The sequence below is a fragment of the Salvelinus namaycush genome, chromosome 23, assembly GCF_016432855.1.
Source record: "Salvelinus namaycush isolate Seneca chromosome 23, SaNama_1.0, whole genome shotgun sequence".
NCBI classification, from domain to species: Eukaryota; Metazoa; Chordata; class Actinopteri; order Salmoniformes; family Salmonidae; genus Salvelinus; species Salvelinus namaycush.
This window is the reverse complement of record NC_052329.1, coordinates 3797911-3814059: the sequence shown is the minus strand read 5'-3', so window position 1 is coordinate 3814059 and position 16149 is coordinate 3797911. Positions and strand designations below refer to the sequence as shown.

The 16149-nt window shown below is 41.7% G+C and overlaps 1 protein-coding gene across 1 annotated transcript; it reads right to left on the bottom strand.

The window, feature by feature from the left end:
* Positions 1 to 3880: 3880 nt before the first annotated feature.
* LOC120018027 (extracellular calcium-sensing receptor-like) lies at positions 3881 to 7456 on the bottom strand. The gene is made up of 6 exons (XM_038960982.1): positions 7275 to 7456; positions 6692 to 6992; positions 5806 to 6594; positions 5285 to 5512; positions 4929 to 5052; positions 3881 to 4797 (listed from the first exon to the last, which is right to left on the bottom strand). Exons 1-6 carry the CDS (start codon positions 7445 to 7447, stop codon positions 3881 to 3883), a joined length of 2532 nt encoding a protein of 843 aa, XP_038816910.1. The 5' UTR covers positions 7448 to 7456.
* Between the last annotated feature and the right edge of the window lie 8693 nt (positions 7457 to 16149).

The following is a 16149-nucleotide window of genomic DNA, read 5'->3' as shown; positions in this document are numbered from 1 at the left end:
GCCATGTTTCCGTGAAGCAAAGAACGTTACAGTCTCTGATGTCTCTCTGGAATGCTACCCTTGCACGGATTTCATCAACCGTGTTGTCAAGAGACTGGGCATTGGCGAGTATTATGCTCGGGAGAGGTGCGTGATGTGCCCGTCTCCGGAGCCTGACCAGAAGACTGCTTCCTCTGCCCCTTTTTCGACGTCGTTGTATTGGTTCGCCGGCTGGTATCCGATCCATTGTCCCGGGTGGTGGGCAAAACACAGGATCCGCTTCGGGAAAGTCGTATTCCTGGTCGTAGCGATGGTGAGTTGACGTTGCTCTTAAATTCAGTAGTTCCTCCCGACTGTATGTAATAAAACCTAAGATTGCCTGGGGTACCAATGTAATAAATAACACGTAAAATAACTAAATACTGCATAGTTTCCTAGGAACGCGAAGCGAGGAGGCCATCTCTGTCAGCACCGGAAGTCCGGCCATCCTACCGATCCTCGACTTCGGCGATGATTTACGGTGATTTACGGTAAATCGGTGATTTACAAAATAGCCTCCAATACCCTACTCAATAAATTGGATGCTGTCTATCACAGTGCCATCCGTTTTGTCACCAAAGCCCCATATACTACCCACCACTGCGACCTGTACACTCTCGTTGGCTGCCCCTCGCTTCATACTCGTCGCCAAACCCACTGGCTCCAGGTCATCTACATGACCCTGCTAGGTAAAGTCCCCCCTTATCTCAGCTCGCTGGTCACCATAGCATCACCCACCTGTAGCACACGCTCCAGCAGGTATATCTCTCTGGTCACCCCCAAAACCAATTCCTCTTTGGCCGCCTCTCCTTCCAGTTCTCTGCTGCCAATGACTGGAATGAACTACAAAAATCTCTGAAACTGGAAACACTTATCTCCCTCACTAGCTTTAAGCACCAGCTGTCAGAGCAGCTCACATATTACTGCACCTGTACATAGCCCATCTATAATTTAGCCCAAACAACTACCTCTTCCCCTAATGTATTTATTTATTTATTTTGCTCCTTTGCACCCCATTATTTATATTTCTACTTTGCACATTCTTCCACTGCAAATCTACCATTCCAGTGTTTTACTTGCTATATTGGATTTACATCGCTACCATGGCCTTTTTTTTTTTTTTTTTTTTTTTTTTTTGGGGTGGCCTTTTTGGCCTTTTTTGCCTTTTTTGCCTTTACCTCCCTTATCTCACCTCATTTGCTCACATTGTATATAGACTTATTTTTCTACTGTAGTATTGACTGTATGTTTGTTTTACTCCATGTGTAACTCTGTGTTGTTGTATGGGTCGAACTGCTTTGCTTTATCCTGGCCAGGTCGCAATTGTAAATGAGAACTTGTTCTCAACTAGCCTACCTGGTTAAATAAAGGTTAAATAAAAATATATAAAAAAGGCCTACTACCACTACTACTACTACTGCAACTACTACTACCACTACTACTACTACTACCACTACTACTACCACTACTACTACTACTACCGCTACTACTGCAACAACAACAACAACTACTACTACTACTACTACTACTTCTACTACTACTACTACTACAACTACAACTACTACTACTACTACTACTACTGCTACTACTACTACAACTACAACTACTACTACTACTACTACTACTACTATTACTACTACTACTACTACTACCTTTACTACTCCTCCTCCTCCCAGGAAAAAAATAGAGTTCCAAAGTGTTCTTTGACTGTCTCCATAAGATAATCCTATTTTACACTGCTGCTACTGTCTGTTTTCATCATCTATGCATAGTCACTTTAATAACTCTACCTGCATGTACATATTACCTCAACTAACCGGAGCCCCCGCACATTGACTCTATACCGGTACCCCCCTGTATATAGTCTTACTATTGTTATTTTACTGCTGCTCTTTGTTGTTTGTTAATTTTTTGTTGTTTGTTAATTTTACTTGTTAATTTTATTTCTTATTCTTATCTGTATTTCTTTAAACTGCATTCTTGGTTAGGGGCTCATAAGTAAGCATTTCACTGTAAGGTCCAGACCAGTTGTATTCAGCTCATGTGACTAATAACATTTGATTTGATTTGATTTACTATTACTATTGTTACTACTACTACATACAAATACATTTGGCCAGCTGAAGCAAGTCACACAATTCATAGAAAATGACCATTCTAGTTTTTTATTTTATTTGTCTCTTTCTCTAGCATTGTGATAATTCAAGTAAGACTGGAGATCAAGATATATTAGACAGCTGAATTGCTTATGACAACCACTGTAATATTACATGAAGGGTAGCTAATACATTACACGATACATGCAGTACAGACATATATTCATTATACAACATTTCACTGAGACCTTGTTTTGTATTGATGGTGGTATGAATGCCACATGCCCATTGATGTAGTGACACACATTGGGTTGTGGCCCACAGGCCTATGAGGAGAGATTTAAGAAGTCAATGTTGTTTTTGATGAGATAGTAGACCATGCTTGTCCAGAGCAGGCCTGTGAGACAGAGGCTCAGTAAGGGGCTTGTGTGTGGGCTCCTGATCTGGACCTGGACTGGACAGCAGCAGTCACTGAGGGGGTCACTGGGGGGGCCTGTGGAAGCACACCAGGCTGTCAGTGGCCGCTGGGGTAGAGCAGTGAGAAACATCGGCTATGTCAAAAAATGAGATTTTCTTTCTGCTTCATTATTGTCATGACTCTCATAATGTGCGACCACACCCATGTAGATATGGCTGCTTGGCATAATGTGCTGTTGGATGTTTGTTCAGGACTTATTGGACTTATTGAACATCTATGTACCCATGACAGATCTTGTCCACCAGGAGGCTCTTTCTCTTTCGAACCGTCTCTCACAATGTCTCATGAAGAGACAGGAATGGAGTCCATGGCAGGAGCGGATTTACATTGGCTGATATCTCAGTCCTTCACCGTCCAACATAACCCTTAGAACCTTCCCTCTACAAACGAATTCGGCTAAACAAGTAAGTGAGATCAGGAAATCAGAAAGTATGCACCTAGTTCTCACATGTAAACTTCATATTTTGCTCCTTTGCACCCCAGTATCTCTACTTGCACATTCATCATCTGCACATGTATCACTCCAGTGTTTAATTGCTATATTGTAATTATTTCGCCACTATGGCCTATTTATTGCCCCACCTCCCTTATCCTACCTCATTTGCACACACTGTGTGGGACACCTTTTCTATTGTATTATTGACTCCATGTTTGTTTATTCCATGTGTAACTCTGTGTTGTTGTTTGTGTCGCGCTGCTTTGCTTAATCCTGGCCAGGTCGCAGTTGTAAATGAGAACTTGATCTCAACTAGCTACCTGGTTAAATAAAGGTGAAATTAATAAAAAATGAAATATGCCCAAACTCAGAATCAGTTGGGACGTCCTAAAAGTAATATGATCATTGTGAGATTTTCTGCAGTTTTCAAAGTCAATCTGTAGCAGGATCTCTCTCTCCTGCCTTGATTTGAACCCTTCCCCTTTCAAGTCCCACTTCATTGCACAGAGTTTACAGGCTCTATTTTTTGGTATCATTTGAGCCTGGGGATGAGGTTAACCCATGACTGACTTTGAAATGATGTGTCTGTGTTTATTATAGAAAGACTTTGAATAGGTCAATGGTCAGTATCCATCCTGAAGGGCTTTGGTTGACGCCTTTCCTAAAATATGTTTCTTTAATATCGTAGGTCATTGGATGTCTTCCTTATCATATGTTTCTTTAATATCGTATGTCATTGGATGTCTTCCTTATCATATGTTTCTTTAATATCGTATGTCATTGGATGTCTTCCCTATCATATGTTTCTTTAATATCGTATGTCATTGGATGTCTTCCCTATCATATGTTTCTTTAATATCGTATGTCATTGGACGTCTTCCCCATCATATGTTTCTTGGTGTTTTGCTCTGGCCTCAGCAATATAATGAAACATTTAGGAGCAAATATGCAGAAAAGTAAACCAAAACTGGAGGCCAGAATAGCAAAGATCTCCACAGCTACAGTGAACTTCCCAGGAGAGCTGACATAAGCTGGGATAAAGGTGATCCAGACTGCACAGAATATGAGCATGCTGAAGGTGATGAATTTGGCCTCATTGAAGTTATCAGGCAGCTTTCGAGCCAGAAAAGCCAGCACAAAGCACAAGAGAGCCAGGAGTCCTATATACCCCAACACAGCCCAGAAACCAATAGCTGAACCAACATCACACTCTAGAATGACCTTTTCCTTATAGGTCTTCATGTTCTTGTAGGGGAAAGGAGGGGAGACTGTTAACCAAAGAGCACAGATCAGGACCTGTATGAGAGTGAAAGCCAGAACACTGAGTCTCTGCTGTGGAGGACCAAACCATTTCATGATATTACTGGCTGGAAGTGTAGCACTGAAGGCCATCAACACCACTATTGTTTTCCCCAGAACACAAGAGATGCAGAGGACGAAGGTGATGCCAAACGCTGTGTGGCGCAGCGTACAGGACCACTCAGAGGGCCGGCCAATGAAAGTAAGAGAACACAGAAAACACAGAGTCAAGGAGAAGAGCAGCAGGAAGCTCAGCTCAGAGTTGTTGGCCCTGACGATGGGGGTGTCCTTATGAACTGAAAACACAACAGCTACCAGAGTAGTAACACCAGACCCCAGTAAGGAGAAAAACACCAGAACTATGCCCATCATTTCTTCATAGGAGAGGAATTCAACTGGTTTCAACACACAGCGGTCCCTTTTTTCATTTGACCAATAATCCAAGTCACATCGATAGCAGCCGTTAGAATCTGTAAGGAGATTAGAACGTCATTCATTCCATGAATCACTGTGTCATGTGTTTTTCCACATCTATTAGTCTTGTTGGGCAGTGACAGAGCTTGAAAGTATTGCAGGTAGCCCTAAATGCATTATATATTACCTGTGATATTACTGATCTCTCCCTCCGCACATGGTACACAGTCATAACAGCATACAGGCTTTCCTTTCTGTACAGCCTTACGAGTGCCTGTGGGACAGCTCTCACTGCACACCCCTGCAGGTGCCTGTAGAGAAATACAACACGTCTGAATAATGGTGTATTTTATATAAATAAACGTGCAGAAATATTTTAATGTCACTACTTGTGTAAGTTATATTACCAATACAAAACAAGACAATTGAGATAGACTTTGTAGATTATGTAAACATTATAGAATGCATGTTTTACATTTGTAGTGGTTTGAGGTTTGCAAGTGTTATGCTTTTGCAACATAGTCAACATGTATTTAGTCCTACCTCTGCCTGGCCCCCTGCCCAGACCAGTTTTCTCTTGTTGAAGGTAATGCGCTGTTCAGGGGGCATCGAGGAATCATACAGCCCCACAGCATGGAACTGCAGGGTCCCATTCTCATCCTGCTGCCAGTTCACTAGGTCGTAGCACGCCACCACATCTCCGTTAGCATCGAACCAGATCTCCTCTCCTGTCTTTACTCTAAACCTCACCTCCTTCAGGTACTGTAGCACCTGCTCAACAACATGGAGAGAGAGAGAGTGAGAGAGAGAGAGAGAGAGACAGACAGACAGACAGACAGACAGACAGACAGACAGACAGACAGACAGACAGACAGACAGACAGACAGACAGACAGACAGACAGGCAGGCAGACAGACAGACAGACAGACAGACAGACAGACAGACAGACAGACAGACAGACAGACAGACAGACAGACATGAGAGAGACACATAGAGAGACAGCTAGAGTGGGATGATTCATATGATATGTTATTCATGTTTTGTTGAATCTGGAGCTTGCTCACCTGCTGTGATGTGTAGACTGGTATGTTGCCACTGTCTGTGTGATTCTTTAAGTCTGTCAGTAGGTTGTGTAGAGCGTGTGCAATGGCATATACAGCTGTGTAAACTTTACTCGATATTCTCAGCTCTGACACGTCAGTGTATTGGTTCTTCAGCTTTGCTAAGCTCTCTGTTCCTGTGCACAGCGTGCTGCTGCCCCCCTCGAAGGAGCACTGGAACACAGACTCCCAGAACTCCCTGAGCAGGGTGTTTTCTGGCGTCTGGGAGGGGTGCACCTTGTCTAGGAACCCCTCCAGACCATCCAGCCTGGCATTCCTGATGGCAAAGCCCACCGCCCCCCTCAGAAAGTCGTAGGCCTTGTTATCCGCCAGCAGTCTGGCTGTGATCCAGGACTCGCTGCCCACCCACTGCAGCCCTGGGTCTCCCTCCAGAGCCAACTCATTCAGCAGGGGTATGAGGTCCCCCAAGGTCAAGAACAGTACCACCACCCTGGCTGTGGCCCTCCTGATCACCTTGACGACCTCCAGGAGCTTCTCTCGGGAGTCTGTGCGGTGTATGGACTCTTGGTACTCTACACAGACCCCTTCATGCCACGCTGCCTCCATGAATGTGGCCATGCCGTTGTTTCCATAGTCATTGTTGCTGTTCACCACTCCCACCCAGTTCCATCCAAAGTGTTTGACCAGCTTTGCCAGGGCTCTGCTCTGGTAGAAGTCACTGGGGATGGTTCTGAAGAAGGAGGGGAACTTTTTTCTGTTACTCAGACAAGCACAGGTGGCAAAGTGGCTGATCTGTGTGGAAGAAACGGGAAGATTTGAATTGATCTTTCATACATAGCTGACATTGATTATACTACCTCTAAAGAGCCCAAACCAGAAGGTGTCTCACCACAGGGATGCTGAATGGTCCGACCAGGGATGATATTCCGATGGTGGATGTGGAGCTTGACTCCCCTACAATGCCCAACACGGCTGGAGATCTGGAGCAGGCGGAGGGGTCTCCCAGGCTGTCCTCAGGTCCAGGGCTGTTCATCAGGGCCAGGGCTGAGTGGATGCCCAGGGTGGCAGAGCTGCAGGAGTCATAGACCTGGTAACCCAGAGACAGACCTGGGAGAAGATCACTGCTGTTGTTGATCTCCTCCAGGGCAAAGATCAGGGTCTGTGCAAACTGGAACTCACGTGGGTTGAAACTGGACAGCGATAACAAACCAAAATTATATGTTAGTTGAAGCCAGGAATCTTATTTGCCACAATCACATATGCCAGCAAAACTGATACACTCGGTCGAGATGAGTTGAGTAGTGTTTAGTATAACAGAAACAATTCGTATTCTTGTTTTGTCCAAAAATAAATTCACAGATCATCTACAATAGTGTAATTAAGCACTGTGCCTAATTTCAGTGAGAAATATTGATGAGAAATATTCCAAAAATGCTAAAAGTACCCACAGACAGTTGTTTTTCAACACATACCTGATACAGGGTGTTTTCTCTGGTCTGGAGGTGAACGAATGGACCTTGAAGAGGGCATTCCTATGTAGACCGAACACTGCCCCAATGTTGATGTCCCCCTCGGCAGACAGGAGAGGCAGAGCGGGTTGGCCCAGCAGAGAGCAGATTGGGGCTGGAACAGCCATACCCCTCATCACCACCACCAGCAGCCAGAGAACCATGTCTGTTATCAGTGCCATGCCAGCCTTCAGCAGGGCAGCTGTGTCTGTGAGGGCAGACAGAAGGGTTCCTCTTTTATAGAGGTGAAAGTGCCCCCTAAGACGCTGGAACTGCCAATACACTCCCTCTCAACGAGTGGGATGTGGTTCTAGTGTTTATTGTTTCCCCGGGGTACAGGATGAGAGAGGGAGGTGGGATACTGACAGAGGCTGGGCTATGCTGCTAATATGAGCAAGCAGTGGATAGATAAGTGCAGGCTTCTGACATTGTGGATATAAAACATCATATCCATCATGCTTTTTCTAAAGTTGTTTTTTTTGTATGCCAATTTAAAAACGAACATAAAACAATAGAACAATTACATTTTATTTCAATCAAAAAATAATAACAAATGATATCTGTCATGACAATTTAAACACATTCATAAAACAATAGAACAAGTATAGGTTTGAAATAAATAATAATTGTTCTATTATTTTACGTGTGTGTTGAATTTGTTACACAAAATAAATAACATCTGGAAAAGCATGACTCAAATACATGTTTATTACCACAATGTCAGACGTCTGCATTTATCTATCCACTGCTTTGCTCATATTAGCAACGTAGCCCAGCCTCTGTCAATATCCCAACTCCCTCTCTCATCATAGACAAGGTTTTTGTCTAGCTCACGGTTTGTCCCGGGTACGTAACCTGATTGTCGCAAAGAACGCCCTGATTGGTGACCCACTGATCCAGCTCTTTGTCTTTTGGTAATCCTAGGGACAAGCCCACACAGTGCTTTTAACATAGTGTTTTCAAACATATTTGACACACTTCAACAGACAGTACCAGTCAAAAGTTTGGACACAACTCCATATTCAAGGCTTTTTGTTTATTTTTACTATTTTCTACATTTTTGAATAATATTGAAGACATCAAAACTATGAAATAACACATATGGAATCATGTAGTAAACAAAAAAGTGTTAAACAATATATTTTATTTGAGATTCTTCAAAGTAGCCAACATTTGCCAGTTGTTTCCACTTCTGGCCGTTGTTTATTTGGCTCCCGAGTGTTGCAGCAGTCTAATGAACTGCATAACAGTGCAAGAGGTGTCACTACAGTCCCTGGTGCGAATCCAGGCTATATCACATCTGGCTGTTTTTGGGCGTCCCATAGGGCAGCGCACAATTGTCTCTGTGTTGTCTGAGGTAGGCTGTCTTTGTAAATAAGATTTTATTATTAAATGACTGTGTCAAGGCTTCAATAAGGTTTGAGTGCAGGAGTCAGGCGCAGAGAGCAGGGTAGTTCCAAAAGATGTGGATTTTTAATATTCCAAATACAACCAGAGAGACGGTCACGCCACACACACAAGGGCGCATAAAGTCCCAGTCCACACAAACAGGACGAAACTGAGCAGGAACTGATACCACAAGAATAAACGAACACCACAAACAGAAAAACAAGCCCGCACAAAAGCCGGCGGGCCAACTGGGTTTAAATAGCCCACAACCAAACCTAAACACGAAACAGGTGCAACAAATCAGACACAACTAAATGAAACAGAAAAGGGGATCGGTGGCAGCTAGTAGTCCGCCCGAACAGGAAGAGGCACCATCTTCGGCGGGATTCGTGACAGACTGGCCTAGAGTTAATTAGCCAACAACTTCCGGTGAAAATGGAGGGCGCGCAATTCAAATAATATTCGTAAAATGTAACATTAACGAACATATGAGTGTCTTACATACATGAAGGGAACATTTTGACATTTGCCGTATGGTTGATGAGAAACTCCATATTGCAAATGTACGGTCCCTTACTAGACGTCCGCGAACGTTTGTAAAATTTGAGGACGGCGGCGGGCCGTGCACGGTGGCAAGATCTTCCGGGAAGTCATCGAACGAAGTCTCTCAGACATTCGGTTTCCGTTTTATAACATTTTCAAATTTTTGTCATTTTTCCGCTGTCCCGGTAAATCCCACCAGAGGGCGAATGAAATCATATTGCAAATGTACAAAACATCACCAATCACGACGTGGCCTTTTCTCCTAAACAGAAAATACTTTGAAGACGAAACTTGGTGAGCATAGGTTTGGCATAATGGGCAGTTGGCCCCGAACAAGATGGTGTCGAGGCCTCAACGCTTTTTGAGTTATGGCCATTTTTCTGGGATTAAAGGTCAAAAACGAAAATAGAACGCTAATTTGACCCCTTCACGTCAAAGTACATGAACCTACGGTGTCAGGAAAAAAAGAACCAGCCATTTATCTATCGTAATTTAAGAGAAATCGTACATTGTACAATTGGTGTTGTTCAAAAAAAGGTGGGTTGTTTTTCAAAAAAGTTACAGATCCAGTTGCAGCGTGTTCTGACTAATCTTTTTTAAGTGTTTCGGAGCTCAGCGAGATTTCTGTGATTTTCTGAAATAACACACACTCATTCAACCCTCTGTAAATAAGTAAGTTCTTAACATAAAGACTTAAAACTTAAAATTCTATAAGACATACCCCAAGGAGGATATGTGTTCACTTTCAGCTTCCTGTGTCAAAGTGCCTTAAAATGGTGTCAAAGTTGCTGTTTTGAAGGGTTAAAAAGGTCAGATCTTTTTAAAAGTTCATATGTGTGATTAGGCAACCCTCATGAACTGTAAATCAGTCATTTCTCCCAACAGATGTCAAAGAAAAGCTCTCTCACACACACACACACACAGCAAGGATGGAGTGACAAAGTGCGGTGCTTAAAGACACTCAGAGCCTGCAATGGCATTACCATAATCTCTAGGCTTTGCCGAGTTAGACCGTAGCTTGCTCGGTCTGAGCTCAGCAACCATGAAAAAAGTAGGCCCATAATGAAGCCTGGCCCTAAATTGCAGGTGCTTTCTGGTGACAGCGGGAGAACCGTTAAGGTTAGAAGGACAATTCAACCACAGGAACGTTCCTGAGGTCCTCCCGATCTGTTCAAGCCTAACCTTGACCATGTGACATTAACCCTTAACAGTGAAAACAGGTTTTTATCATCTCACAGTTTACATTGACATCTCTCCCCATAGGAATACATTGCCTTCTCCTCTAAATTCAACATGAAGCCTATGTGGGTTAATAATGCCTTATGAACCTGTCTTCGTTGACAATCCATCAGGCCACTATGAGGTCTATCTGTGTCGATTCTAAGCTTCCTGGAGCAACCGGAAGTGATTAAATTCACCCTAAAAGTGTTTTGATATACATAACCTGCAATTGTGAAAATCACTGCATTTAACCCTGTGTAAATCAGTCAGTTCTTAACATAAAGACTTAAAACTCAGGATTCTGTAAAAACCTATGCTAATGAGGATATGTATTTACTTTTAGCTTCCTGTGCCAACCGGAAGTGCCATAATTGGGGTCAAAGGGGCTGTTTCGAAGGGTTAAAAATGTCAGATCTTTCCAAAACTTCATATGTGTGATTAGGCAACCCTCATGAACTGTAAATCAGTCATTCATCCCATCAGATTTCCAAGAAAAACTCACTCACACCCACACAGCAAGGATGGGGTGACAAAGTGTGGGGCTTAGAGACACACAGTGCCTGCAATAGTTACTTTTGTTCGAACTATCAAAGAACCGTTAGACCTAGAGCTCTGAAACTCTAGAAACCTGTTGTAGAGCTCAGGTCGATAGTGCACGGTGAGTTATGTGGCTCTAGAAGGTTCTCAGACCGAGAAACATCCTCGTACATTTGCAATAACTTCAATTGATTTTGACCATTATGAAAATGACGACATTTAGAAAAGTCCCATAGTCGCAAGACTAGGTGCATTTAAACCGCCTCGGCCCATAGAGACGGACCCCAACGTTTCTTTCCGATAGCTCATTCAAGGACCCCGTAGCAATGCCCGGAAAGTGGATTTTCAGCACCAATTAAGGTCGCTGCTCGGGCTCCAAATGACCTATTGGGGATTCGAGGTCGCCTCAGCTAGGCCTACACATAATGTCAGAACTGGACCCGCAGCTAGATAGTAACTACGTGTTATATGTTTTTATTATGGTTTAAACAGAAGGGGCAGTGAATTTTGGGCCTGCTCTGAAATATTTGAAACTTGACTTCTTAACCTTTTGTCAATATGGGGGCGCTGTTTTCACTTTGTAAAAAATCGCCCTGATTTTGGGCGCTGTCTCGCTATAACGTAAGCTGTATGTCGTACTAAAGTTATTTTTAAAAATCTAACACAGCGGTTGCATTAAGAACTAGTGTATCTTTCATTTGCTGTCCAACATGTATTTTTTAGTAAAGTTTATGATTAGTTATTTGATTAGATTAGGTGCCTCTCCAAGATTTCTCCTGACATTTGTTTTGCATTTTGACTACGTATTCACATTGTATAACCACGATTTGTGCCGCTAAATATGCAAATTTTCGAACAAACCAAATATGTATTGTGTAATATGATGTTATAGGACTGTCATCTGATGAAGATTTTGAAGGTTAGTGAAGAAATGTATATCTTTTGTTGGTTTTTCTCTATCGCTAGCGTTGCGTTGAATGAATGCTGTTGTGTGGTTGGCTATTGTAGTAAGCTAATATAATGCTATATTGTGTTTTCGCTGTAAAACACTTAAAAAATCTGAAATATTGGCTGGATTCACAAGATGTTTGTCTTTCATTTGCTGTACACCATGTATTTTTCATAAATGTTTTATGATGAGTATTTAGGTATTTCACGTTGGTCTCTGTAGTTATTCTAGCTGCTTTGGTGAGATTTGTGATGGTGGCTGCAATGTAAAACTATGATTTATACCTGAAATATGCACATTTTTCGAACAAAACATATGCTATACAATAAATCTGTTATAAGACTGTCATCTGATGAAGTTGTTTCTTGGTTAGTGACTATTTATATCTTTCTTTGGTCAAATTTGTGATAGCTACCTATGCGGTAAAAAAATTGTGAAAATATGAGGTTGAGTCTTTTGCTATCGTGGTTAGCTAATAGAAATACATATTGTGTTTTCGCTGTAAAACATTTAAAAAATCGGAAATGATGGCTGGATTCACAAGATGTTTATCTTTCATTTGCTGTCTTGGACTTGTGATTTCATGAAAATTATATTATATGATATCCCTGTCGCGTTAGGCTAGGCTATGCTAGTCAGCTTTTTTGATGGGGGGATCCCGGATCTGGGTTTGTGACTCGTGAGAAGTTAAGAACTAGTGTATCTTTCATTTGCTGTACAACATGTATTTTCTAGTAAAGTTTATGATGAGTTATTTGATTAGATTAGGTGACTGTCCAAAATATCTCCGGAGAATTTTGTGCATTTTGGCTACGTATTCACATTGTAAAACCACGATTTGTACCGCTAAATATGCACATTTTCGAACAAAACATATATGTATTGTGTAACATGATGTTATAGGACTGTCATCTGATGAAGTTTGTCAAGGTTAGTGAATAATTTTATATCTTTTGCTGTTTTTTTGCGATCGCTACCTTTGCGGTGAATGAATGCGGTTGTGTGTTTGGCTATTGTGGTAAGCTAATATAATGCTATATTGTGTTTTCGCTGTAAAACACTTAAAAAATCGGAAATATTGGCTGGATTCACAAGATGTTTATCTTTCATTTGCTGTACACCATGTATTTTTCATAAATGTTTTATGGTGAGTATTTAGTTATTTCACTTTGCTCTCTGTAATTATTCTGGCTGCTTTGGTGATATTTTTTATGGTAGCTGCAATGTAAAACTATGATTTATACCTCAAATATGCACATTTTCGAACAAAACATAGATTTATTGTATAACATGTTATAAAACTGTCATCTGATGAAGTTGTTTCTTGGTTAGTGACTAATTATATCTCTATTTGGTCGGTTTTGTGATAGCTACCTATGCGGTAAAAAAAATTGTGAAAATATGCGGTTGAGTCTTTTGCTATTGTGGTTAGCTAATAGAAATACATATTGTGTTTTCGCTGTAAAACATTTTAAAAATCGGAAATGATGGCTGGATTCACAAGATGTGTATCTTTCATTTGGTGTCTTGGACTTGTGATTTCATGATATTTATATGCTAGTATTTACTTGTGGCGCTATGCTAGGCTATGCTAGTCAGCTTTTTTACTGATGAGGATGCTCCCGGATCAGGGATGGTGATGAAGTAGAGGTTAAATAAATCACTTACCTTTGAAGATCGTCCTCTATTTGCAATCCCAAGGGTCCCAGCTACAACATGAATGGTCGTTTTGTTCGATAAAATGCTTCTTTATATCCCTAAAAGTAAGTTTAGTTGGCGCCATTGATTTCAGTAATCCACTCGTTCAACACAAATTAGTCCAAAAAGCTAATGCTAAACTTTGTCCAACAAGTCAAACGACATTTCTATTTAGTCCTCAGGTTCTCTAAAATGTAAATAAACTATAAAATTTCATACGGAAAGTAGTATGTTCAATAGGAAAGGAAAATTCGTAAGCGCGCGCCCGCTCCTCGCGACCCGAAAGACTGATTTTCTTCAGGTGGTCTCATAACAAAAACTCCAAATACTTCCTCGTTTTTTAAAAAGAAGCCTGAATCCTTGAATGAAGACTGTTGACATCAAGTGGAATCCATAGGAATTGCAATCTGGGAGACAGATGTATATAGAAACAATAGGTTTCCATAATAAGAGCCTGGGAGCTCAAAAAATAACATTCTGGTCGATTTTCTTCGGATTTACGCCTGCCATATCATTTCTGTTATAGTCTCAGATATTATCGTAACAGTTTTAGAAATTTCAACGTGTTTTCTATCAAATATTACCAATTATATGCATATCCTGGGCACGTCAGTTAGGAGGAAATTCAGGAAACTAGAACCTATCCCAGAGACGTTTTAAATGTAAAACAAATGTGTAGAAAGAGGAGGAAGGGAAGCGCTACTAAGGTACACAATAGTAAATTATGGTAGACAGAAGGTGCTCTTTGGTAAAAGGGGTAAATTGGTCATCAAAAAGAAAAGAGGACCAAGGCACTTTTCATATAATTAATTAAAATGCCTTTATTAGTATGGCATGTTCAATAGAAACAAAGTTATAAAAATCCGACGCGTTTCGGCTGCAACGCCTTCGTCAGGGAGTACAAAAAAATATACAATGTCCTCTTTTGAACAGCTTTTCCAATCAGCCATAATTAGAAGAGGGAGTGGTTACAAAATTGATTGGACACACCTAGTAAGCAATACTATACACATTAAAAAGTGAAATCCTGTAGCTATGTTATCATAAAAATACAACTCCAAGCTCGAAGTATCAGGACACTTAGAAAGGTAGTTCTAACCTTAAATATGACTGGGAGAAGTGTCAAGAATAAGAAAGAAATATATTACATAGTACACTAGAACACAGCAAAACATGAACAACAACAGTCTAAACATAGCTGAGTGCAATTGAGTAAAACAAATGTGTTTTAAATTGCCTTGATGACAGCTTTGCACACTCTTAACATTCTCTCATCCAGCTTCATGAGGGATGCTTTTCCAACAGTCTTGAAGGAGTTCCCACATACGTTGAGTACGGGTTGTCTGCTTTTCCTTCACTCTGCATTCCAACTCATCCCAAACCATCTCAATTGGGTTGAGGTGGGGTGATTGTGGAGGTCAGGTCATCTAATGCAGCACTCCATCACTCTCATTGGTCAAGTAGCCCTTACACAGCCTGTTTTAGGTCATTGTCCTGTTGAAAAACAAATGATAGACCCACTAAGTGCCAACCAGATGGGATGGCGTATCACTACAGAATGCTGTGGAAGCCATTCTGGTTAAGTGTGCCTTGAATTCTAAATAAATCACTGACAGTGTCACGAGCAAAACACCATCCCACTTCCTCCTCCATGCTTCACGGTGGGAACCACACATGGGGAGATCATTCATTCACCTACTCTGCATCTCGCAGACTCAGCGGTTGGAACCAAAAATCTCAAATTTGGACTCATCAGACCAAATGACAGATTTCCACCGGTCTACTCTCCATTGCTCGTGCTTCTTGGCCTAAGCAAGTCTCTTCTTCTTGTTGGTGTCCTTTAGTACTAGCAGCAACTCGACCATGAAGGCCTGATTCACACGGTCTACTCTGAACAGTTGATGTTGTCTGCTACTTGAACTCTGTAAATGTAACGCTCGTCCTCCTCCTCGTCTGAGGATGTGCATGGATCGGACCAAAACGCAGCGTGGGTTGAATACATATTTGTTTATTTAAGAAAGACGAAGGCGGAAAAACTCTTAAACAAACTACAAAACAATAAACGACGTGAACAGACCTGCACTTGAGAACATAAAACAAGAACGCACGAACAGGAAAGAACACACGAACGAACGAACGAAAACAGTCCCGTGTGGCACAAACACTGACACAGGAACAAACACCCACAAACTAAACGTGAAACCCCGGCTGCCTAAGTATGATTCTCAATCAGGGACAACGATTGACAGCTGCCTCTGATTGAGAATCATACCAGGCCGCACACAAAAATCCCAACATAGAAAACACACATAGACAACCCACCCCAACTCACGCCCTGACCAACTAAATAAATACAAAACAAGGGAAATAAGGTCAGGAACGTGACAGTAAAGCATTTATGTGGCTGCAATTTCTGAGGCTGGTAACTCTAATGAACTTATCCTCTGCAGCAGAGGTAACTCTGGGTCTTCCTTTCCTGTGGTGGGCCTCATGAGAGCCAGT

Coding starts and splice junctions, on each gene's coding strand:
- LOC120018027 (XM_038960982.1), bottom strand. CDS start 7,447: ATGAGGGGTATGGCTGTTCCAGCCCCAATCTGCTCTCTGCTGGGCCAA. Junction 5,053..5,284: donor GGGCAGGGGGCCAGGCAGAG/GTAGGACTAAAT, acceptor ATTTCTCTACAG/GCACCTGCAGGGGTGTGCAG. Junction 4,798..4,928: donor AGAGATCAGTAATATCACAG/GTAATATATAAT, acceptor ATCTCCTTACAG/ATTCTAACGGCTGCTATCGA.